Source organism: Dermacentor albipictus, unplaced genomic scaffold, assembly GCF_038994185.2.
Source record: "Dermacentor albipictus isolate Rhodes 1998 colony unplaced genomic scaffold, USDA_Dalb.pri_finalv2 scaffold_12, whole genome shotgun sequence".
NCBI lineage: Eukaryota > Metazoa > Arthropoda > Arachnida > Ixodida > Ixodidae > Dermacentor > Dermacentor albipictus.
Window position 1 is genome coordinate 8,768,318 of NW_027225566.1, and position 25,573 is coordinate 8,793,890.

Consider the following 25,573-nt stretch of genomic DNA (forward strand, 5'->3'; position numbering starts at 1 on the left):
AAGATAGCGTATGTAATGACTCGCAGACGAAACCAGCATGCTTTTCGAAATGTTTTACCGCCGTAGTATTCGAACACCAACGGCCAGGAAACACATCGATACCAATAGGCTGTCGGCGGTTAATCAAGTACAAAAACCTTGACGCTATGACTAAAAAGCAGCTTCAACAATCAAATTAAAAAAAAATCAACTGCCTATTTGCCTGAGGTAAAAAAAAAAACATCCTTGGACACTTCAATTGTTAATGGTTTGTGTAAAGTAAAAAATTCAGCATGTTTAGCGCTCCTAGCAGAGAAAGCACAAACTAAAGTATGCAAGCAAATTACAGTAGCTACACTTGCGTGCTTACGCTGAAACGTGCCTGGATTGATTTTTCGCCATTTGTTGAACTTGAGATTGCGCGGGGCCTGGTGGCGCTGTCAGCGCAAGACGCTATCCGCAAACGCAAAGTACAAAAACTCCTGCGTGCTCCAACGTTAACAGCCGCAAAGTTCTTTGGGGCTCCAAACTATTGGGGCTCTCTATTACTTTGAATATGGCGCGAAGCGCGTCTCCACCCCAATCCAGTTCGCTCGCAGCGCCCTCGCAAAATTTTTCCATGCGCGGTGCCTCAGCGGTAAAGCGCTGTGTTTCTCCACTTGACCATTTTCTAATACTGTGCCAGTAGGCACGTTCTTTATTCTATGGTAGGCACTGATATATGCTAATACTGTGTGTTTGTAGCAGCTGGAGTTGCCGGCTCTGGTCTCTGTGCGGTTTTAATTGCTTATGAACGCGAGCCATACTGCTTGTTAGTGTGTCGTTAATAATGCGTGCTTTCCTCCCCCTGCGAAGTTTTCGACAAACGTCACAGTGACCGGCTGCCACACGAGCTGTTTCATTGCGCGGTAGTTCTGAACTTAGTGTCACACATTACTTCCCCCCTCTTCTTTGTTCTTCTTTGGCTTCTGGATTGGATTGGCGCGGCTCGCTACGTGCTTGCGCGCGCTTTTTTGAGCGCAGATTGGTGTGCGCCTGGTTTCTGCACTAGGCTTTATGCGATCGCTTTTTCGAGCGCAGATTGATGTGAGCCTGGTTTCTGCACTAGGCTTTTCTACACTAGGCTACACTAGGCGGGTAGCCTTGGCTTTAGTGGAGTACCATGCTCCAGGGTGTACGAGACTCTGCGCTGCTTCTGCTGGCGTTGCGAAGATGCCGGACAGTTTGTGCCCATCGTGCGTGTGCTACAAGGCCAGTGTATTGCACACGTTCAGGTACTGTCATGCACGGCCAGTCTTCGGCGAATACCCGACGTGCCACTATGTTGAACGAGGTGGTTTAAGGTTTACACGGATCCTGCTGCATTGGCCGCACAATTAAAGTTTGTGGAAGCTCACGCACCGTGAACTATCGATTTACAGTGGTGCTTTCTTTCAATTGACGACCATTAATCCCATCCGATGTCATCTCGCGTAATTTTTTCGAACCAGAAAATGCGTGCCTATGGGCGTTTTTTGTGTCGCCGTATTTTGTTTTTATTTGTGTGCTAGCTCACTTGTGCGCAGAGCGCCAAGTAAATATGTGCAGTTTTCTCCCATTTTCGTTTCAGCGCGCACACACTACTTAGCATCACGGGCAACCAGTGGCAACGTGGCCGCAACCAGAAGCAGAGTGGCATGCAATCGGAATGGTACGAGTCCGAGAGCAGTCTGTTCGTTTCTTGCTTTATGTAAGGTTCATCGTGCGCTAGTTTACGGCACTGTGGGGACTGAGAGAATCAGGTGTGACAGTGTTTATAAGGTGCCAAAAAGAGTTGGAGAGGGGCTCATTGATAGGTAGCATGCAAAATGTCGAGTATGGCACTACTTATTTAGCAGATATCATCATCAGCCTATTTTATGTCCACTGCAGTACGAAGGCCTCTCCCCGCGATCTCCAATTACCCCTGACCTGCGCCAACCGATTCCAACTAGCATCCGCGAATTTCCTAATTTCGTTGCACCACCTAGTCTTATGTCGTCCCCTACTGCGCTTCCCTTCTCTTGGTACCCATTCTGTCACCCTAATAGTCCAACGGTTACACATTTTACGCATTACATGACCTGCCTGGTGCCATCTTTTTCTCTTCATGTCAATTTGAATGTCGTCTATACCCATTTGCTCTCTGATTCAAACCGCTCTCTGTTTCCTAAAGTTATGCCTAGCATTCTTCGTTCCATCGCTCTTTGCGCAGTCCTTAACTTGTTCTCAAGCTTCTTTGTCAGTTACCAAGTCTCTCCCCCATATGTCAGCAACGGTAAAATGCACTGATTGTATGCCCCACTGAAGGCTCATTACTAAGACTTTATCAGTCTCTTTTCGTAGGCTACATTCGATACAGCCTTCCTGTACTCTCAAACTTGAGCATTTCCTGCTTACGGACATTGGAGAGCGTTCAAGCGCAGGCACTCAAAATATGCCTCGGGTTGCCACGGCGTGCCTCCAACAAAGCCACAATTGAGGAAGCCCATGTATGCCCATTATCGATATACCTGTCCCACGAACCACTTCGTGTGTATTTACTCTTACTGACACACAATTGCCATCCATTGACGTCGGTTCTACATGAGCGACTGGACAGCAGTTTCACAAGTGCACTCCGCTGCCATCTACCCCACATAACATCAGGCTATGCCCTTCCATAGCACCCCGTCAAACCACTGTGGGTGATGGTTCAACCTTCCGTATGCGTACATGTCCCCGGCATGCTAAAGAAATCATTGGTTTCTGTCAGTGGACTACAACAACTTGCTCTCGCGTACATCTGGTCAGAATACCAGACATATGTTCATGTTTACACAGACGGCTCCACGTCACCTAAGGCATCAACAGCAGCTGTGGTGATACCAGCCTAGCAGATGACTCGAGGTTTCATACTAGACCATAATTCTACATCAACCGCTGCAGAGCTTGTGGCTATTCGGGAAGCAATTCGCCACATCTGCGGGGAAAGACCTCAAGAGTGGTGCATTTTCACGGACTCAAAACCCGCGCTGCAAATTTTGGGATGCTTCCTGCGCCACACCGCATATCAGGTTCTGGCACTGCAGATCACCGAGCTACTTTCATGCACTCAAGAAAAACACCACCGCATAGTGTTCCAATGGATCCCGGGACACTGTGGGCTCAACGGTAATGAGATGGCCGATGCTGCAGCAAGGCGCGCCCTCAGCAGTGGCCTGCGAACTGTAGTGCCATTCTCCAGACCGGACATCACATTCCTCCTGTCAGAATGAGGAGTGCGACGAGAAGATACTGGGCCCAGCCAGCCGCTCGTCACATCCGCCTTAAAAGGCTGGATCCCGATATGAAACTTCATATTCTGCGTGGAATTCCAGGCCCTCATACATGCCTGCTACACAGACTACGATTAGGTGTTGCCTTCACGCGCAAATATTTGCACATTATTGGACGGACAGACTCACCGGACTGTTCAGTGTGTGGCGCTGTAGAGACTATAGAACATGTGCTCGTGGTGTGCCCTGAGTATGCACGCGAAAGACTGACAATGGCAGATACCTTGAGACATTTACACAATAGACCACTGTCGGAGGACCTCTTACTAGGCGCATGGCCACAGAGTTGGCAGACGACAGAGACGATGCGTGCTCTTTCACGTTTCCTAGGTGACACGGGCCTGGACTCATGCCTGTGATACCAGTTGTGTAATGTGTCCTTCATCTCGTTCCTCCCATTATCATCCCCCATTGTGACCCTTTTTCTTCCCCTCTTCCCATTCCCTTACGTAAAGTAGCAGGCCAGGTGCTCCATAATCCAGCCGACCTCTCTACATTTTCCAGTCATTAAAATACTTCTTCTCTTCCTTTTCAATGATTACGGTAAGCTCCCAGTGAGGAGCTCACGATGTTTGCCATATGCGATCCAACCCATTTTTATTCTTCTGTGAATTTCCTTCTCATGGTCAGGGTTCCCTGTGATTAGTCGACCTAGGTAAACATACTCCTTCACAGACTCTAGAGGCTGACTGGCGATACTGCATTCTTGTTCCCTTGCCCGGTTATTCATAATTATCTTTGTCTTCTGCATAATAATTTTCAGCCCCACTCTTACACTCTCTCCGTTAAGGTCTTCAATCATTTGTTGTAACTCGTCTGCAGTACTGCTGAATAGAACAATGTCATCGGCAAACCAAAGGTTGTTGAGGTATTCGCCGTCTGTCCTTACTCCTAAACCTTCCCAGTTTAATAGCTTGAATATTTCTCCCAAGCACGCAGTGAGCAGCAATGTAGAGATTGTGTCTCCTTGTCTGACTCCTTTCTTTATGGGTATCTTCCTACTCTTGTAGAATTAGGGTGGCTGTGGAATCTCTGTAGATATTTTCCAAGGTATTTACGTAAGCGGTCTGTACTCCTTGATTACGCAATGCCTCTATGACTGCTGATATCTCTACTGAATCAAATGCTTATTTTGTAATCTATGAAAGCCATATAGAGAGGCTAAATGTACTCAGCAGATTTCTCGATCACCTGATTAATGACATGGATGTTATCCATTGTACAGAATCCCTTCCTAAAGCCCGCCTGTTCCGTTGTTTGACTAAAGTCCAGTGTTGCCTTTATCCTGTTGGAGATTATTTTGGTAAATATTTTATATAATACTGGGAGTAAGCTAATAGGCCTATAATTTTTCAGTTCTTTTATGCCTCCCTTTTTTTTTGCATTAGTATAATGTTTGCATTCTTCCAGTTTTCTGAGACCTTTGCAGTTGATAGACATGTCATATAGAAAGCCGCCAGTTTTCAAGCATTATGTCCCCTCCATCTTTGATTATATCGACTGTTATTCCAGCTTCTCCTGCCGCTTTTCCCCATTTCATGTCTTGCAAGGCCTTTCTGACCTCATCTATAGTATAGGAGGAGTTTGTGTTCTCTAGAATGGAGTTCTCCCGAGTCCTCTGGGACTCAGAACTCCATTCTATACTGTACAGGTCAGTATAGAATTCTTCCGCTGCATTTATTATACCTTTGAGATTGCTGATGATGTTACCCTGCTTATCTCTCAGTGCATACATCTTGGTTTGTCCTATGTCAAGTTTCCTTCTCACTGATTTCAGGCTGCATCAATTTTTTACGGCTTCCTCAGTCTTTCTGACATGATAATTTCGAATGTCATTTGTTTTCGCCTTATTGAACAGCCAAGCACAGCTTTCTCATGATGCAGCAAAATCATTGGTAGTCAGCGGCGAGCTTGCCTAAGGAGCTATTTGCAAGCAGACTGCTGCACGATCAGCATTAGTTTTATACAAAAGAGCACTGTATTGATGCTAAGAGCATAACTGAAAAACGTTCAGACTCTTACAAGTAGGGGCGTGTGAATATTCGAAACATTCGAATAACGAATCGAACTGTCTCCTATTTGATTCGGCCTTCGAATGCAATAGTCAATATTTGTAAATGCGAATATTTTTAGAATACATTTCGAATATTTCAAAATGTCAATTGCACTCAATTAAATATCAAACTGGAGTTGAAGTACGGTACATTTTCAGCCCCGCTGGCGTAACATAGACAAGACATGAGAACGTGGTAATAGAGTGGGCTATGTTGCTTAGATAGCCATAGTTTACAGGCTATACAGCAATTCTTTTCACTCTTTGGAGAGCCTTGTTCATGCAAAGAAACTTCCTAATGCTCCATTTGTGCTTTTCATAAACAGTGCTTCATAACATGGTGTAATAACAGAAATTTGCCAACTTAATGAATAGTTGGACGTGAACATCATTTTAGATTAATTCTGAAGATGGCTTTTTGTTACACAAAATGGTATAACGATTTGATTTGCTTCGGGCACTATTCGATTCAGTCTCAAGAATGCCTATTCACACATCTCTAGTTACAGGTTGACAGAAAGCATTTAATGTGGTTTATACTGCTGACAAAAATTTGCGCGAAGCACCATTTTTCGACAAATGGTGTCCACTAGCAGGTAATGCTGTAATAGGAGCAGTTGCTTATGCATTAACTAAAAATTCATGGTTTGTGAGCTTGAAATGCTTCATGCATGATTTGTGCACAAGCATGACTAGCAGCAGCTAACAGCTTTTTGTTGTGTGTTGTGTGCAAACTGTTTCTCATCATGTTTTGCATGCAAGAATATTTCACATCTTTAGGTTGCAGAGAGTGCATTTGGCAGACGCATAAATTTGTTTGCCCCTGTGTGCCCAGTTGTTTCCAGAAGTTGCTTGAGAAAACAGCAATGTTCTGCAATATTGCTTGTTTCTGGTTGCATTTCTAAGTTAGATGAAGACTAAATGAATTACGAGACTCTGTTTTGCTTCCAGACTTTGACTCTGAAGGAATTGAACTTTACATAGATACAAGGGTTGGAGGGAAAGTTTGGTTCTAAATATGAAGGAGTCATCATAGAATTGCAAATTTTTTTGTCAACAAGGTCATTATAACAATCCATGAAATGCATTATGTCTGCTCGAAATGCTTGTGAAGGTGAGCAGCTCCAGCAGTGATGACCGTGCTGCTAATCATGCTTTAATTTAGTACCTGTTGACACATTTAACAGCCATTTGATATATGTGAAGACTGCAGGACTTCGCAGGGAATTATGTAACCGCGAAGAAGTAGCTATTCTAAGTGCAGGATTTTGACCCAGAAACTACACAATAGTCAAAACAGTGAAAACAGGTCAGCCGTCCACCTTCAAAAATGTTTTAAGTGCAAGAATCTGTGAGAAAAGTTGTAGCATCTGTTTATGGCGATGCCCAAGAATGACAGTTGACTACATCCAGAAAGGCCAGACACTGAATGTCAAATACTACTTCAGCCTCTTGGAAAAGTTGAAAGCCAGCATTGTGGAGGAGCATCCTAAAAAAGCTTGATCTTGGCATCATTTTCCTCCAGGTAATGTGGCCTGTCAACAATGGGCTGTGCCATGCTAGCAATCAATGCCTGCGACTTTGAACTCTTCCTGCCTTATTTGCCTGGTCTTGCACTGTGAGACAATCATTTTTTTCTAACAGTCATGAAAAGCTTGAAAGAAAGGCATTTTTCAGTGGATAATAGGCTAAAGTCCACGTTGGTGAGTAGTGCGACAGGTTAGTACGAGTCAGATGCCTTTCAAGGGTCTCATCCATGCAAAAATTTCTGACATCAAATAAACGAAGGTATAAGAAGTGCAATGATTACTTTCCCAATTCCCTGTCAATACATTGGCTCCTCTCAGCTGGTGCAGTGCCATTAAGAATGCCCTGCCTATTGCTCCTTTCATTTATTCTTTCCATGATGTGTCGGTAACCTTTGAAGGCAGATGTTGGACAAAAATGCCCGAGTGCCACAAAGGAGCAATAACAGGCTTGGCGGAAGGAGTTAGCCACTTATCTCCACTTCTTAGATCTGCAAGGGTGCATGCAGAGTTTTTGCTCATGAAGTCGTGCTTATGAACATTTCCCCAGTGGCAGGTCTCTGTGGGCGGTTGTGCTTCATGTAACATTATTGCTGATGTAGCCTAAGGTGGGAAAAGGGGGAGGGTTTTGGAAAGCAGCAGGATAGAGCAAGCAATCTACGACATTATATTTTAGGTTCCCTGCTTCATGCAGCGGAATAATGTTCTGCTCACATGTTACAGCAGCATTGGCTGTTGATTAGTTGATTAGGAACATTTTCTTGCGTGTTCAAAAATGTTTAAGTGGCAGTTTTATTTTTAAGAATACTTCTTTTAGAGATTGGGAAAATGGAAACATAAGTATGAAGTGCTGTGGTATACTGTCGAAAGACTAGGAAGATTAGCCAGCTTGGACAAGTGCATTTCATGTAGGCACATGAAAACTGCATTAAAAAACTGCATATTTCATTTATTCAGCTGAATAATGATAATTACTAGTGGAAGAATTAAATACCAACTTCAGCATCTGTATGTTTCGTAACGTCATGGATTTGAAAACATTATCTCCTACTTGAGCCCGTTTGGTGTGGAAGAGGTTCCCGCGTCCTACTAGGCTAAGCATTTCATTATTTTAGATTGCAGTGTAGGACTTCTTTGCCAATAAACAGCTAACTATGGCAAACTGGTTGAGGAATTTCTGGGTGTAGTTGCCATCTGTATTTCAGTTTTGTATGTATTCTGGCTAACCAGACCTACTGTCATGATCATGCAGAAGCATACTTTATGAATACAGCTGAGCTCCGCTAAGGAGAAATACTTGGTTAAATTGTACTAGCAAATCACACATATGGCAACAGAACGGCAACCTTTGAGGAAGTCCTGGTAAACGAGAAAGGATGCACACAGCAAAAGGTGGGTGGTGACACCACCCTGAGTTTCTCACTCTCTCTCTCTTTGACATCATGAATTTTGATAGTGGCTACACGGGCTTGGTTAATTGTTTATTTCCGACGAAAGTGTACAGTGCATTCTAAAATAATAAAATGCTCAGCTTAACAGGTTACAAGAACCTTTTTAGTGCCAAAATGGCCAAAATAAAAGAAAATACCTCAAAATCTGTGATACCACACAAATGTAAAGGTGATGCAGTTTTGGCGCCAAATTCAGAGCTGGAATGTTTGGCCTGTAGATTTTATACTTGTAACCATTTTTCAGCCTAGTGTATCAGCCCGATAGCATCTCTATTTCATTTCTAGCATTCATTTAATGAAATTATAAATGTGTGTAGAATCACACAGTGGTTATTAGTGCTATCATTGTGACAGATCATTTAAAATCTTGTTTCCACATTGTCTGTAAAGCCTCGTGCATGAAAAAAAAAATTGTTAAATTTTTATTTGCTCATTTTTTCATAGACATGAAAAACTGCAAACGCTCGGCTCTTGCTCAATGATGTGAACACTGTCTTTGTCTTTACACTCAGCAAGCAGGTTGGCAGAAGCCCAGACAGCTGCTTCTGCTTCCCTGAGGAACACGTTCTCGTGGCGGACTCACACGTGTGGTGAGCTGCGGCCAGAGCACGTCGGCCTGAAGGTGACGCTGTGTGGATGGCTGGCCTTCAAGCGCATGGACCGGTTCTTGCTCCTCAGGGATGCCTATGGTATTACCCAGGTTTTACTGCCAGACGAAGGGGTAAGAGGCATCTTGGTAACTCGCTCATGGCTTGCAGGAATGCACAGCATATCTGTTCTACCTACGTGTAACTTGGCACACAATGTGCAATCAGATACACTTGTGCACATTGTTGGACAACCCTCTCACCCAATAAGTCGACAGCTGTAGTCCATGCACCCAATTGCACTAAGGCCTAATCAGGAGCCCTGGTCTGCTTCACTTACCAATGGTGGCAGCAAGTTATACCGACTGTGGGCTACTCTTCTCATTGCGAGACCTCACATTACTAACATTAGCAGTACTAGCGCCTATGGGTGACTGCATTCCTATGCACTGTTCCAAGAATGCTGTCGCCGGTAGGCGTTAGTGCATCTGGTGCTCGTCACTTAAGATGCCGTGAAAGCAGTACTGCGTCCCTGAAAGTGAATAACAGACAGCATCATTCATGCACTGTCATGCCCATGGCTTGGTGCATGCTTTGCACAGTTCAAGCATGCGGGCTTCATAGCAGCAAATTTATATTTCGCACCATGATTTTCCTGTGTTTGGTCAATGTGCACAGATTTTGATTTTGGCAAAACTTGTTCTGCTGGGCAGTGTGGTCACATAAGCCAAATGGCTTGTTTTAAAGTTATGCTATTTCTCTATGAAACAATTTGAAAAATTGGCATCTGTGCCCTTAAGAGGATGATTTTTATTCACCAACCTGTTGCTTTTAGTTCATGACTGCAACATGGGAACAGCAGTGTTGGTGCCAACATTGTGAGAAGTCAGCATTGCACTTGCTACCTTGAGAAATTGGATTACACTTATCTGCTGTAAGAGTTTCAGCAGCAGCATGACCTCCGTAGTGCGCTGCTATTGCTATATCTTTCCATTAAAGAGACACTAAAGGCAAATATTAAGCCATGCTAACGTGAAAGAATAATGCTCGAGAATGTCTAAGGTGTCAATATTATTGAGAGCAGAGCTTTAGTAAGCGAGAAGTGGAGGTAAATCTAGCACATAATTTGAGACTCTATCAGGACATTCTAGTAGTACAAGCTGGATGATGTAACACCTCATTATAACTGTCACTAGTACTCAACTCCTCGTAATAAAAAGATCATTGCATTATCATACGGAAGAAAATGCAATTCCTCCACTTTATTAGATTCATAGAAAAAAAGATTCATTGATATTACCCTTGACAATGACCCGGATGGTCAAAAGGTTTAGTTTTAACTCCACTACACCACCACACACGCTCACATTTAGTGATTTCGGTATCGTGTGGTCCTGTGCTTGTTTTGTTGGCTCACGAAGCAACCACATGAGGTAACCACATGCATGTGATATTCAAGTGACGTAACAGATAGTCTGTCACATTGCGATGTGGGGCAACCACATAGGTGCAACATTGTGAAAAAAAAGTAGACAAATTTTCATTGTAGTCCAAATAATACAATTGTATGCCCATAAAAAAATTGCAGACTTGTTGCGAGACCAATGTTCTAACCCGAGATTGCTACGCTTAGTTTAGTTATGCCATCATCGTCAATAAAAATTTGTTCTTTATCGCTACCATTAAATGCTATAGCGCCATCTGGTAGCTAGAAATCAAAACACTTTCACAGCTCTTGGGGGTGTCTCAGGCCTTACGGCATCGAAACAACTAGCTGATCTCAATAATAACGACAAAACATCACCAACATACTTTGTCCTTAGTGTTGGATGCGATAAAGAGAATTATTTTACCATTTACAATAGAACCTTGTTACTTGTCCATACGTTCTCGGAAAATACAATCTTTTAGAATCGCCATTCAGTACATAGCCAAACTGTGATCGTATGATATATTTTTCGGGTGCTAGATGCCATGTAAACAAGAAAACGTGCAAGGCACATGTGATTGAAAACAGTAGCTGCCCACTGTAGCAGCTTCCCCGTAATCCTTCTCGCCTGCCCATCTCGTGTGAAAGCGCCGGTGCACACTCAGTTTCCTATTCCGTTACCTGCAAATCTCCTCTCAGGTCATTGCACACCGCATTCACAGGTATCGCAGCTAACTTTGCTGCAATAAGCATTTTCACCTATCTGCCTCACAGCGTGTGGGGCATAGTGCCATTGGAAGTGTACTGCGTGCTTTCCAATAACCCAAATGTGCCACTGTTTCTTGCTGCAGGCAGTGCGAAATGAGTGTCATGTTTTGCTCTGGTGGCATCAGAGGTGCATTTTATTCCAGTGTTGCCCCACCATCTCGTTTTCATTTCGATTTCCTGTCGTCATCTTTATCGTTACGCAATAGGAAAACGGCAGTGCGCGTCCCGGGACACTCAGGCCCTACTAGCTCCACACACGTTGGTGTCTCGTCTTGTGCTGCAGTGATTTGTGCCTTATGGGCACGCCAAAACTTCCTGCCGAAATTCCCTGCTTGAAGAAGCTCTTGACCAAGACTGAATTCGAGGGATACAAATGTAACTTTGCTGAAGCTGCAAGAACTACAAAGTGCATCTCGTGCCGCTCGGGCCCCACCAGTTCGGTGCGCGTTGGTGTCTCGTGCTGCAGCGATTGGTGCAATGGTTTGCATTACGCAGATGTCAACTACAGTTGAGTCTGCCAAACTTATTAGAGACTTCAGATTGCACTTTGTCCTGCTCAGTGTGTTTTTTCTTCAAGTTTTTATTCTGAAAGTATAAACGAGGTTCTGCTGTATTTCTTGCTGTCATGGCAGAGAGCAAGAGCAAATGGAGGTTGAAGCAGGTGACTGATTGCTGCCACATTGTTACACAATCACGTGGACTTTTGGGTGAGAAGCAAAATTTCTGCAAGCAGCAGGATCCATCTGATGTCTCTGATGTCTTTGAGTGCTGTTGGCTCTGCCTTGGCTCAGTTTCTGGCTGCACTTGCGCATTTTACACAAACAACCGTTGTCAGCTCTCGGGCACCGTTTTACTGACTGATGGCACTTAAGGGCGACGATGAGAAATGTAGCGTTGCACCGCCTGCTTATGGCAGGCTGTTTGAGTTGCGCTTGAGAAATGTGGCCTGTTTAGTCGCACATTTCTCTGGAACTGACCCCGGTATTCTCAAACGTTCCTCGATTTGAATCTCTTCCTCCACTCCACTGTGTTCAGCACATCGCCACCCCTTGACTGATGAAAGCATTACCGTTCTCAAGATTTGCTGTGGCATGTCAATGAAGCTTAGTGACCACTGCTGTAGGGTGATGATGCTGCCATCTAATTTACGTCAAGGCGGAGTGATAATCAAGAATACCAAGACAAGTCTTGGTGTGAAACAAGCTCTGCAGAATTTCTGTAATGGTATTTCAATAGTCCACGTTGACCTGATGTTTGCCTTTAGTGTCCCTTTAAGCAGAGCCATGCTTGTAGATAAGAACATTTAGAATTCATTGGCACACTTTTAGACACACTGTCGTCTCAAGATGTCACTGATAACCACTTATGGTTGTTGTGTGTGCTTTCTCTAACGTCACCACTGATGTCTTGAGAAGCAGTGCCCTGGGCTTCGCAGGCCTATTTCGCTTTCAGTGGAGCATTTCTTTTACAAAAGGGAGCGCAGAAGTGTTGCGGAGAAAAGGAGACCTGGACAGGAAATACGCATCGTTTCTCCGCTCCCCTTTGCAAAAATCATGTCAAACCAACTAACCAATATCTGATTATGGTATTTATCTAATTCTGACGCTCAGAATTTTCTCGAAAAAAAAGTTAGGGTCGAAAATTGCCTCGTGGTGCAATCAAATATGAAACCAAAACCAGCTTTGCAGTGTGCATACTTAACGCATAATGCGGGCTTATTGTGGCAAAGCTCGATTTAAGAATTAAGAACCAGCTGCCATGGTGCAACACATATTAGACGCTTGCCCATTTTATTGCGATAGCAATTGTACGGACACTCCAGGTGCATTTCCGTTGTCGTCGTCGCTGTGTGATGCTCCATATAAAAGTCCGAGGGCGATAACATCGTCGCCGCGTGCCGTATGTTGTATGTGTGAGTGAAAGCGTGCGAAGGGGAGCTGACGATGGTGGCTCAATCTCACATGTGCAAGGGAGGAAGCGCGCTGTCATTCGTTGTGCGCAAGGCATCAGGGGAGGGGAGGGGGGGACGTTTTACTGCAGCAGTTTCTGCGTATGGCGCGGCCGCTACCTTGAAAGCCATCTGCGATGGGTACAGAGTCCAGGTGTGCCGAAGGCCCATAGCTTCGTGTATGCTGCATTTTTGGCGTCGTATTTGCTCGAATAATGATCGCACCCCTGAATTTTGTCGTCAAAATTCGATTTTTTTTATTTCCCGTGGAATGATCGCACCCCGAACTTCGTATCGATATGTCGTGGGCCAAGTCTAGCTGATATTGATCACGCTTGCCATCTGTCGAATGCTACGCGAACGACTCTTCAAGACAAACCAAGTGGTCTGCACGCACCAAACATTCTTAATAGATGCCTCATTTCATTACTTTCATCACTTTCCGCACGTCCATGGCTAAAAAAAAGCTGCAACCAAACTTGCCTTTATTATGTGTAGGCTTTATAATGGTTGTCAACAACAACAAAAAAGGTGCCTTTCGATTCTTCTCATCTGCACTTGTGGGCACGCAACAAATCGCGAGCGGCAACAATGGTAGCCACGTTTACAGTGATACGTTAAGTGTACCCTATTCATACGCCGACGCTTGTAACACAGCTAAGATATTCACCCACCCTTAGCGGAAACGTACTGTATTAGGATGGTAGTGAAGACAGATGCCACAGTTTCCACAGAATGCCGTCCATGTATTTCTGTCACTGGCAGCTGAGCATGCCCATCTGTTTCTGTCCCCTCAAAGTGGACATGGCTATGTTATTGCCGCGAACTTGCCGATATTAGCGTTATTATTCATTACTGATACGGAAGAAACTGTTTCAATGCACGTAATGTACTCACGAGAAGAAGAAAAAATCGTGTTCGGCGTGTTCAGCTTGCTCCGCCGGCCACAATTTTTGTTTTGGTGTCTCGCAGCAAACGCAGGACGAAATTTTTTTTTTCTTTTCGCAGGAAATTTAACCTGCGTAATGATCGCACGCCTGACTTTGCGTCAATTTTTCTGACAAAAAAGTGCGATCATTATGCGAGTAAATACAGTAGTTCACGTTGAAGCGAGAGGCAGCACGAAGGTAAATTTGCTTACTGCTACTGCCACGCTTGTTCACTTCAACGTTTTGACACCAAGTTTCCATGGTCATCGAGTGAGATGTGTTCATCTTTGCTTGTGCGCGTGTGGCACCATGCTTGTTAATTTATTTAGTAAGTGCATGTTTACAAGTTTATACGGGTGATAAAACTGCTATCCTTACTTCGTACAGCCGTCTACTACCATATTTCCTCGATTCTAATGTGCCCTCTATTGTAAGTGCACCCGCTTTCCATGACAAAAAATAAGAGTACAATATTGGGCACCTCATCCTTTCATATAGAGATACTATTTTCTCTCATTTAGAAAAAAAAAAAACAAGATTTATTCCCAATACACTAAATCTGCGGTGAATGAAAACACAAATGGAAGCAGCATACCTTGCCACCAAGATTCTCACTGCACCAGTACGAGTTGCGTGGGGCAATAGATATCACTCGTCGTCGCTATCGGACGACTTATCGCTACCAACAGACCAAAGCATTTCATCCTTGGTGCCGTCCATGGCATTTGAAATCCCGCACTTTTTAAAGGCCATGTTGACAATGGCAGACGGGGTCGTGCACCATGCATCTTTCACCCATCCAGCAAAATCCTGCAGCGAGGCACGCTTCATCTTATTGGTAGGCGTGAATTCGTGGCAGCCACTGACAAGCCATTCGGTGTAGAGCGCCCGAATTCTATCTTTCACTGGCTTGTTCAAACAAACGTAGAGCGGCTGGAGCTGCAATGTCATGCTGCGGAGTATCACGACAAGGTTGGTGTTGCATGCATCCAGCTTGGCCTTGATGCGCTGGTCAATGTGGCACCTGAACTCATCGAGCACAAGCATCCCACGCAGACCCAAACTGCCACCGGGTCTCTTCCACCAAACATTATCAATCCAGTCAGCGACCAAGTCCGTGGTCATCCAACCTTTTCCATTTGCACGCCCAATCACGCCACTCGGAAACACGATACCTTTCAGAAGCGTCTTCCGTCTGAAGATAAAATACGGGGGCAGCTCTTACCCATCTGCAGTGCAACAAAGCATTGCGATGATTCTAGCTTTTTCGTGGCTCAAAGATAAAACGCACACTTGCTTCGGCGCCTTCTTTTCAACGATTGTGGTGGCAGGCATGTCAGAGTAGAGCGGCGTCTGATTGGCATTTCCAATCTGTCCGAAGTGGTAGCTGTTTGTACAGTGCAACTTTAGAACATAATGCTGAAAACTGTGCAATTTCTCTTCCCATTCTTCGGGCAATTTTTGGCATATCCCTGTCTGCCTTTGAAGAGAAAAGCCTTTTCTTTTCATAAAATTTGATAGCCGGCACCTGCTCACTTTCCCGTACTTTGAGCAGATCAGTCGTCACAGGCAGTTGTGCCGCTCGCTGCTCTTGCACGTATTCCGCGAGCAGGTCTTCTATTTTGGTGAAGCATCCCTGCTTCGGTCCACTGAAACCTTTCCTTGTTGCTTTGCTGGTGAAAATATTCTCCATCAGTTTGCGCCAGTCCCGCATGCAAGTTTCGGGAACTCCGAACGCCTGTGATGCGGCCCGATTTCCGTCTGTCTCCGTGCACATGATAACTTTCCTTTTAAATGCGGCATCATGATGGACTCGGCGTGTCTTCGCAGTTGGCACTTCCATGCTAATTGAATAAACGCAGAGAACGGGAAGACAGGCGATAGACTAGGTTACACCCATAGAGTTTCTCACCATAACACCTAGAGGGAAATCTGGCACCACCGTCTATGGGAGTTTCCTAAAGGGTGCTGTGCCATCATGGGAATGACTGTATATATGTCTGCGAGGCTTGTGCTTGCTGGTGTTGTAAAAGGCTTTGTCTAAAATATCGATATAGCTACACAAATAATGCGTTCTTAAAGTAAAATCTTCAAAAAAATGTTTCCGTTCATGCATATTACATCTTCCAGTGAAGTTTACTCACCTACAATGCATAACCAGGTGAAGAAAAGCAAGAATAGGCGACAAACTGTTCCAAAGCGAGCCTAAATCTCGTCGTCTGTCCTCCAACTTTAGTGGCCCACTGATACTTTTTGAAAGATATCTATAGCAGCTCTACAGCCACCGTAGTCCTCCGTAAAGAAAGCAACAAAATCCCAATAAACAAGGGCGTCAGGCAGGGAGATACGATCTCTCCACTGCTATTCACAGCGTGTTTACAGGAGGTATTCAGAGACCTGGATTGGGAAGAATTGGAAACAAGAGCTAATGGAGAATACCTTAGTAACTTGCGATTCGCTGATGATATTGCCTTGCTTAGTAACTCATGGGACCAATTGCAATGCATGCTCACTGACCTGGACAGGCAAAGCAGAAGAGTGGGTCTAAAAATTAATTTGCAGAATAGGAAAGTAATGTTTAACAGTCTCGGAAGAGCACAGCAATTTACAATAGGCAGTGAGGCACTGGAAGTGGTAAGGTAATACAGCTACTTAGGGCAGGTAGTGGCCGCGGATCCAGATCATGAGACTGAAATAATCAGAAGAATAAGAATGGGCTGGGGTGCATTTGGCAGGCATTTTCAGATCATGAACAACAGGTTGGCATTATCCCTCAAGAGAAAAGTGTATAACAGCTGTGTCTTACCAGTAGTCACTTACGGGGCAGAAACCTGGATGTTTACGAAAAGGGTTCTACTTAAATTGAGGACGACGCAACGAGCTATGGAAAAAATAATGATGGGTGTATTGTTAAGGGGGGGGGGGATAAGAAGAGAGCAGATTGGGTGAGGGAGCAAGCGCGAGTTAATGACATCTTAGTCGATATCAAGGAAAAGAAATGGGCTTGGGCAGAGCATGTGATGAGGAGGGAACATAACCGGTAGTCTTTAAGATTTACAGACTGGATTCCAAGAGAAGGGAAGCATAGCAGGGGACGGCAGAAAGTTAGGTGGATGGACGAGATTAAGAAGTTTGCAGGGACAACATGGCCACAATTAGTACATGACCGGGGTAGTTGGAGAAGTATGGGAGAGGCCTTTGCCCGGTAGTGGGTGTAGCCAGGCTGATGATACTTTTTAGGTTCCATATAATTGTACATGCGATAACATGTTCTCATAGTTAAAAAAAACATGTTTTTTGTGTAATAATGAAGCTAACACAGCTTTTCACATGCTGTTTTAGTAGAAAATTAATCATTGTGACAGACAGGACGGTGCTTGCCTGACTCTCCGAGAACGATGCCTATTCGAAGTCACCATATACCGGCATTCCCTTGCATACCACAGCGCAGGAGCGCCAGATTTTCCTCTAGGTAATATAGTTAGAAACTCTATGGTTACACCAGCGCCTGGTTACAGGTACAACATGGAGGTATGCACATTGATGCATAGAGTTTCCTACAAGAATTACTAGAGGGGACTCTGGCGCTAGTATCTACGGGAGCTGCAATGCAAGCGGTTGTCCCAGCATGGGATTTATGGGAAGTACATGGATTTGCCTAAACTTCGTCATTTTGGCTTCAAAGAGCTTTGAAAACTCGTCATTTTCAACAGTATATTGCGCAACCAATAATTAAACAAACATCATTAAAATTGTCCGATGGCAGGATTCGAACACACGGACTCTAGCACAGAAGCCTGATATTGAAACTATTAAGCCACGGACGCATGTATCGACAAGTGAATGAAACGCCCTTATGAATTTATTGCGGGCATGCCAGTGCCTTGAGACGCTTGGCGCGTTTCGATTTGGCCACCTGGACAAGCTCAATCGTTGCAATTAATAGCAATTGTACGCCTTCCCGGCGTCTTCTGCAGTTCGAAAAATATAGATTGCGCCGAAATATACGATAATAAGATTTAGATAGCGTAATATACAAAGCCACAAGAACGTCTGAATCCACAGGCACGAAGATCAGTGAAATCCATGTACTTCCCATCATTCCCATGCTAGGACAACGACTGCAGCGCCAGAGTTCCCTCTAGTAATTTTTGTAAGAAACTCTATGCATTGAAGAAGCTACGGCCATGGCCGGTCTCTAGGGGACCGCGCTCTTGCCTTTTACGGCATTCACATTCGCCGCGGAAGCAATGGGAGTTTTTCTCCAAGAGTTACGCCTTTCGCCGCCGCCAGGGGCGCGACGACCCTACTGCTAGGGACCGCTCTCTGCCCGCCTGCTTCTGCGGCGGCGGGCGGTGATCGCGTGGTTTCGTGCTGTCGTTCCGCTGCTTCTTGTTCAACGATTCACCAAAACAAAAGAAAACAAAAAGCAAATGATTTATCTACATGTCAGCCAATAAGTTCACACCTGAACGGAGTTTTCATAAAAAAATTCGAACCATAGAAACATCAAAGGTCCAATCACTCTCGTTCCTGAAAGGTATGACAGGGAAATGACAGATGTTGCAGTCTGAAATGCTGATGGTCGTATTTCGGTCAATTTCTTGCATGTCTCATAGTCCTGCCGAAGTTAAGTGCTGGTAGAGAATTTAGTTAATCCGAAGGTTAACGGAATGGTTTATGGTTTATGGGGGTTTAACGTCCCAAAGCGACTCGGGCTATGAGGGACGCCAATGTGAAGGGCTCTGGAAAGTTCGACCACCTGGCGTTCAACGTGCACAGACACTGCACAGTACACGGGCCTCTAGAATTTCGCCTTCGTAGAAATGGCTCAGTAGCTTAGCACTCCAACCACTGAGCCATCGCGGCGGATTCATATAAGTTTCAATGCCGCCGTATTCATTGCTTTCTTTTTCTCGCCACATTGTCAGGAATAGGGGGTATCGTCTCCTGACTCGGCTACCTGACGACGCCATTGTCGCCGCTGCTTCCGCGAATGGCATTCCTTGCACCTGCGTGTCGAATTATGTGTCGAATTCCGACTCATCCGCCTTTACGTTGGGTTTCTAAGAATCCTCCCAAAGTCCGAATTCACCGATCTTAACAATGTGCAGAAAAGCCTGCCAACTTGACTTCCCTCTTATGTGCGAAATGCAAACGTCACTGTTGGTCTGCGCTTGCTTTTTTTTTTTTTTCCCGAGCCTCGCATATTTCTCTCTTGGACGGGAAGTGCTGTCATCGCACTGTGTGCGGACAGGCAGCGTGGCTTTTAGTTTTGCGAGCGCTGGTGCACGTTTCTACCCGTTTCTTCCACGGATTACCTTTTTTGCTGTGCGATGGTGTTTATTGCCTGCCGTTGATCATCCAACGCGGCGATGGTGTACTGCTGCGTACCGCTTTGCAAGTCGCAGTTGGGTAAGACTCAGGGCGTTTCTTTTCATCAATAGCCGAGTGATTCAGAACTGTTTGCAAAGTGGCTCAAAAACATCTCCAGAGAAAATTTCGTCTTCAACGACAAGTCGGCATCGAGTGTGGTTTGCAGCTGGCAATTCCTCGCGAGTGACGTTTGGCACTCTTCTCACTTCCACAGCGTTGTTCATGCCATTTTCTTTGATGGGAAGTTGTTGATCACTCGTGTACTAGACCGACTGAATCTGCAATAGATGTGCGTCAGTCGCGATGCTATAGATATGTAGAGTGTTTCAGCCAACTGATATGTTCTGAACGTAAAACATATTGAAGTTATGGATCTGAGCGCACCGCATTGGACACCTTGAATTTAGCTGTAAATAAATTTGTTTTCGTTTCTCTGAATCCAGCGTCATGAATTCATGCTAAATCCGCTTTCGTGCAAAACAGAAATGGCAGCGCTTGAGATTTCAGGAGCTATATTTTATACGCTTCGGAATTCTTAGGAATCTGTCATATAAACGCTTCAGGTTGCTTATAATTCTACACACTGGTTAAAACCCGTCAGTAGGCGAACTGAAGAGGCTGATAGATTTGTTTCTCTCCAAATTTAACGGGTAGAAAGGGTTGACGTGAGTGTACCAAAGCCTCATGCGACCATGCAGTCATACTGAAGAAGAGCACGCGATGCATGATGCAAGCTGCATGATCAGAAACAATACGAAAAGTTGCCCAGTCTAGTGTCATTTGGGGATGTTCCATTGACAGTAACTCCACACCGCACTCTGAACACCACCCGCGGCGTTGTCTTGGATGATGATTTGCTCCAGCGGACAGAGGCTGAGCTCTTGGAGGGCTTTAGTGAGCAGAATGTCATCAATGTCAGAAGAATTAAGATGAGAAGGGATGGTAAAGAAATCCAAACGAAGCACCTAATACAGTAAAAGCTCGTTAATTCGAAATCGCTTAATTCGAACTGCCGGTTAATTCGAACTGATGCTCGGGTCCCTGCAAAGCCCTATGTATATCAATGGGCCGGAACGCCCGATAATTCGAACGTACCGGTACTCACGTCGGTTAATTCGAACTAGGAGCCGGCAGCCGACATTGCTTCTCGTAAATAGAAGTCGCCTCGTAACGAGTACAATGCATTGAAATTTTTTTTTTAATATGCACAGCGACGAGAATAAATAAGCCAGCGCGCATTTTTGCACGCACGAGGCGAGCCGCCAATTTCCTTGCTGGAGCCTCCGGCGTTGTTGTTGTTGCGACTGAGGGAAGGATGAAAAGGAAAGTGCATAGGCCTGCCGATTGGCTCAGGCCGAGCCATCACCGCTGCCGCGTGCAGATAGAGGAGAGTTCAAAGATAAGAGAAAAGAAAGAAAAGAAAAGACGCGCGTCGCAACAACCGCGTACGCCGCAGCGGACGCTGGCAGAAAAAACAGATAAGCGGCTGAAGCCGCACTCTCCGGCGCATGCCGTAGCAGGTTTTCTCTGACGCGCGGGCGCCGCCGGCGATGCTCCGGAGCAAGCCGTTTCAGGTTTTCGTTGCGCTGCGGCGGCTGCGATCGGCTGGCTGCGCGCTATTTCTCCACCGATGAGAATTCGGATGCTGCGCTGGAGATGTTGGGCAAGTTGCAGACAATGCTTCTCGAGTCGTGGCGAAGAAAGCGCAAACAAATGCAAATCACCGATTATTTTTCATGTTGATATGCTTCGATCATTATTCTTTTGTTAATAAACATGTTTTTGAAGCATAAATAGTGTCATAGTTCATCATTAAGCCTGACGCTCATGTGGGTACATTTATCATTAGTTCCAGGTGCATAAATTGATTGGATATCTTTATTTCCTTTGGTGTTTGGACTCGCATGATTTTAATACCCGCAATCGCCGACCTCAAAGAGTAGTAGTGCGTATTCCTCGATGACGATCCCAGATATGGCTATTTTGGCTTCGGCCCTAGCAGCCAAATGCAATGGCCATTTTTTTTTTGCCGCCCGCTCGTTAATTCAAACTCCGCTTAATTCGAACAATTTTTCAGTCCCCCACGAGTTCGAATTAACGAGCTTTTACTGTACTCACATTCGGTTCAAGTATTCTGCCCGAGTCTGTAGAGGCCGGGTACATCAAGCTCCGTGTCAGAGCATATGTGCCAAATCCCCTAAGATGTTTCAAATGCCAGCGTTTCGGCCACAGTTCGCAGAGCTGCCAGGGCCACCAAACATGTGCGAAATGCAGTGCCCATGAACACGCCACTAAAGCTTGTAAGAACGCTCTCCAGTGTGTAAACTGTGACGGGGATCACGCTGCGTACTCGCAGTCGTGCCCCTCCTGGAAAAAGGAAAAAGAAATTGTAACGATCAAAGTAAAAGAGAATATATCGTTCAAAGAGACACGCAGGGGGGTAGCATACCTGCCGAAGCTTTGCAGAAGTGGCATGTCAGGGGGCAGCGCCACAACGGCCTCCGGCGGCTGTCTGACCCACAAGCGGTGAGTCGGCAGTTACGCCATCTGCCCCCGCGGCGGTTGCAGCTAGCGCTGCTATGCCAACCCAGCAGACGGGGCCATCGACCCCGAAGGTAGGCGCAGCCGAGGCTGCCTCAACCTCCCCGGGCCCTTCCAGTGCACAATCCCACAGGGAGCCCCATCGACCTCCGTGCTAGTGGGCGCAGGGGTCCTGCCTTCCGAGGTGAGACTCTCTCGGAAAATTTCTCGCTCGCAAGAGCGCGTGTCCGGTGCCTCACAAGGGGCAATGGACACACCTATCCCCACGGCACACCAAGCGCCTAAGGAGCGGCGAGGCTCCCTCGAAAGCTTCAGAAAAAGCAAAACCCTGGTTACAGGGCCTCGCAAGAGCTCTGTAATCTAATGCATCACTTCTGTTTCCGTACACACAGCACCAAGTTACTTTAAATATGGATACACAAATCATTCAATGGAACGTCAGAGGTCTTCTGAGAAACCTTGATGATGTACAAGAACTCATCCACCAACACAATCCAAAAGTGCTGTGTTTACAGGAAACACACTTAAAACCAAAACACACAAACTTTCTTCGACACTACTTTTCGCGACACTACTTTCGTTACTTTTCGTGAACATCGCGATGATGCTATCGCATCATTGGCCAGTGTTGCCATTGTAATTCAAAAAAGCATAGCGTGTCAACGTTTACAGCTACGAGCGTCCCTTGAAGCAGTGGTGGTTCGAGTTGTTCTGCTGAACAAACTCATCACTATTTGCTCGCTTTACATGCCCCCACATTACAAATTAAACAAACCTGAATTTCAGTCCTTTATAGATGAATTGTCAGAACCTTATGTTGTTCTTGGCGATTTCAATGCACACAGCAGTTTGTGGGGAGACTCTCGTATACAACGTCATCCAACCAGATATCATTGCTCGTAGTGACGTACCCATCAATGACATTAATATTACCGAAGAAGGTGTATTGAACTTAATATTGAAACTCGATACTAAGAAGTCTGCTGGGCCTGATGGCATTCCGAACTTGTTTTTGGTGCGGTACTCATTATGGACCTGTCGCTACCTCACCGTCATATTTCGCAAGTCGCTGGCTTCCTCTACAGTACCCTCATCCTGGAAAATGGCTCAAGTTCTTCCTTTATTCAAGGCCGGTGACAAACACGTCTTATCTAATTATCGACCAATTTCTATAACCTCTCATTCTTGTAAAATGTTAGAGCATATTATTTACAAACACATTATGGAATACCTCGAGTCACATAAATTACTAACTAATTTCCAGCACGGCTTCAGACGTGGGTTCAGCACATTAACACAGCTAAGTGAATTTACACATGACATTTGTATTAACCTCGACATGGGCAACCAAATTGACGCAATCTTCATTGACTTTTCAAAGGCATTTGATACAGTGATTCATACGAAATTAATGTATAAACTTGACGCCATCCTTAATAATCCCCATATTCTCAGCTGGATTTCTAGTTTTCTGTCCGATCGATCTCAATTTGTGTCCTTTAACAGAGCTAATTCCAGGGTGACAGAGGTGCCTTCAGGAGTACCACAAGGTTCCGTGCTGGGTCCGTTGCTTTTCTTGATCTTCATAAACGATTTGCCTCATCACATAACCTCAAATATACGTTTGTATGCTGACGACTGTGTATTGTATCATAAAATTTCCTCCTTTGATGACCATTTACAGCTTCAAAAATCATTTTCTAATTTTAGCTCTTGGTACGATACCTAGCAAATGACAATTAACGTCCGTAAAACCGTTGTTATGACTTTCACTAATAAAACGACCCCTTCCGCGTTTACTTACAAAGTTAATAATACTCCAATTCAGAGCGTCAGTGAATATAAATACCTTGGTCTCGTTTTCACACCCAGTATGTCTTGGTCGAAGCACATAGATTTAATAACCTCAAAAGCCCTGAAAAAGTTAGGCTATCTGCGCCGCACATTGACCACAGCCCCAAGAGATACTAAACTACTCATGTATAAATCGCTAATCCGGCCTATACTCGATTATGCTTCTCCCGTCTGGAATCCACACAAACAGTGCCACATTAATCAAATTGAGGCCATCCAAAAGAAAGCGATCCGCTTCATATGTCATAGGTACGATAGGGATTTTTCGCCGTATACCGCGCTTTCATCCCTAGGCTTAGAACCACTCTCAGATCGCCGACGCACGGATTCACTAAAGTTTTTGTATTGCGTTATTAACTCTTCTTGCCGTATATCTTCGGATAACTACCTAACTCCTGCGAACCCATCTAATACTAGAAGTCACCATCACCTAAACATCTCACCTTATTTCGCCCGTACGGACACATTTAAATACAGTTTATTTCCCCGTGCAATCGAGTACTGGAATTCTTTGCCTGGTGCTACTCGTTCTCTTCCTTTAAACTTATTCTTGGCGGCCATTGAATAGTTTTGGTTTGTGTTTGTTTGTACTGTTCGTATTGGGCCTGTATTGTTTACTATTTTTCATTTCTCTGCCTTTCACACCCACTCCTGCAATAGCCCGATCGGGCTGCAGTATGTACAAATAAACAAATAAAATAAATAAATAAAACATGCGCAAGGTCGTCTCGTTGAACAGTTCCTTTTTTCTTCTGGTGCATGCCTGCTGAATAAGAAGGAACCCACATATTACTCTCTTGCAAACAGAACCTTTTCATCAATCGATCTTAGCATAGTTTCCCCGTCTATACTGCCTGAACTCGAATGGGAAGTTACCAACAACCATTACGGCAGCGACCACTTCCCCATACTACTAAGAACATCTAAAGAAAATGAATATCCTCGACGGGCTCCTAGGTGGAAGATTGATACAGCCGACTGGGAAAAATTTTGATCTCTCGCATGCATCTCATGGGCTGACATGTCTTCTTTAGGAATTGATGCTGCTGTGCAGTATTTTACAGCTTTCAATATAGATGCTGCATCTAAATGCATATGTAAGTGGCTTGGCATGCAGACGGCGTGTCCTGTGGTGGAACGACGAATGTAGGATCGCCCGTAAGAATCGGACAAGGCAGGGGTGGGGGTGGTTGCTACGCGCTTCCCCCACTGCAGAGAATCTTATCAACTTTAAGAAAGTAAAGTCCCAAGGCAGGTGAACCCGCCCACAGGCCAGAAGAGAAAGTTGGCAGATGTTTTTATCGAGTATTAACTCGTTTACAGATGAGGCCAAAGCCTGGAACAGTGTTAATAGGATTAGAGGGCGGCAAACATATTCACTCCCTCTGGTAAATACACAGGGCTATACACTGCAAGATCAGGCAGACTCACTTGGGGAGCACTTTGAGAGCGTGTCAAGTTCAACAAATTATTCACAATCCTTTCTCAAATACAAACAAATAGAAGAATGTAAGCCATCCATCAGAAAATGTCGACAAAATAAACCGTTCAACTGTCCTTTCAGTATTGCAGAGTTGAGAGCTGCTTTGAGCGCATGCGAGAGCTCTGCACCGGGATCTGATAGAATCTTGTATGAAATGCTCAAGAACTTACACAATGATACGCAAGTTACACTACTTACACTTTTCAACACTATCTGGGATGCAGGGTACCTTCCAACCGCGTGGAAAGAAGCCATTGTGGTCCCGTTTTGAAACAAGGCAAAGACCCTTCCTCAGTGGCAAGTTACCGCCCGAT

The 25,573-nt window shown here is 45.0% G+C and overlaps 1 protein-coding gene across 6 annotated transcripts in view; it reads left to right on the top strand.

Moving 5' to 3' along the window:
- Positions 1-1,088: 1,088 nt before the first annotated feature.
- Positions 1,089-25,573, top strand: part of AspRS-m (aspartyl-tRNA synthetase, mitochondrial) — a 319,354-nt gene continuing 294,869 nt past the window's right edge. For 2 of the 6 annotated variants that reach the window (XM_070528489.1, XM_070528490.1), the window contains exons 1-3: positions 1,089-1,253; positions 1,589-1,669; positions 8,857-9,065. In XM_070528489.1, the coding sequence (XP_070384590.1) occupies positions 1,142-1,253; positions 1,589-1,669; positions 8,857-9,065 (402 nt within the window). In that variant the 5' untranslated portion in view covers positions 1,089-1,141. The remainder of the gene's footprint in view (positions 1,254-1,588; positions 1,670-8,856; positions 9,066-25,573) is intronic. The other 4 variants (XM_070528486.1, XM_070528485.1, XM_070528487.1 and 1 more) reach the window with 4 other exon arrangements.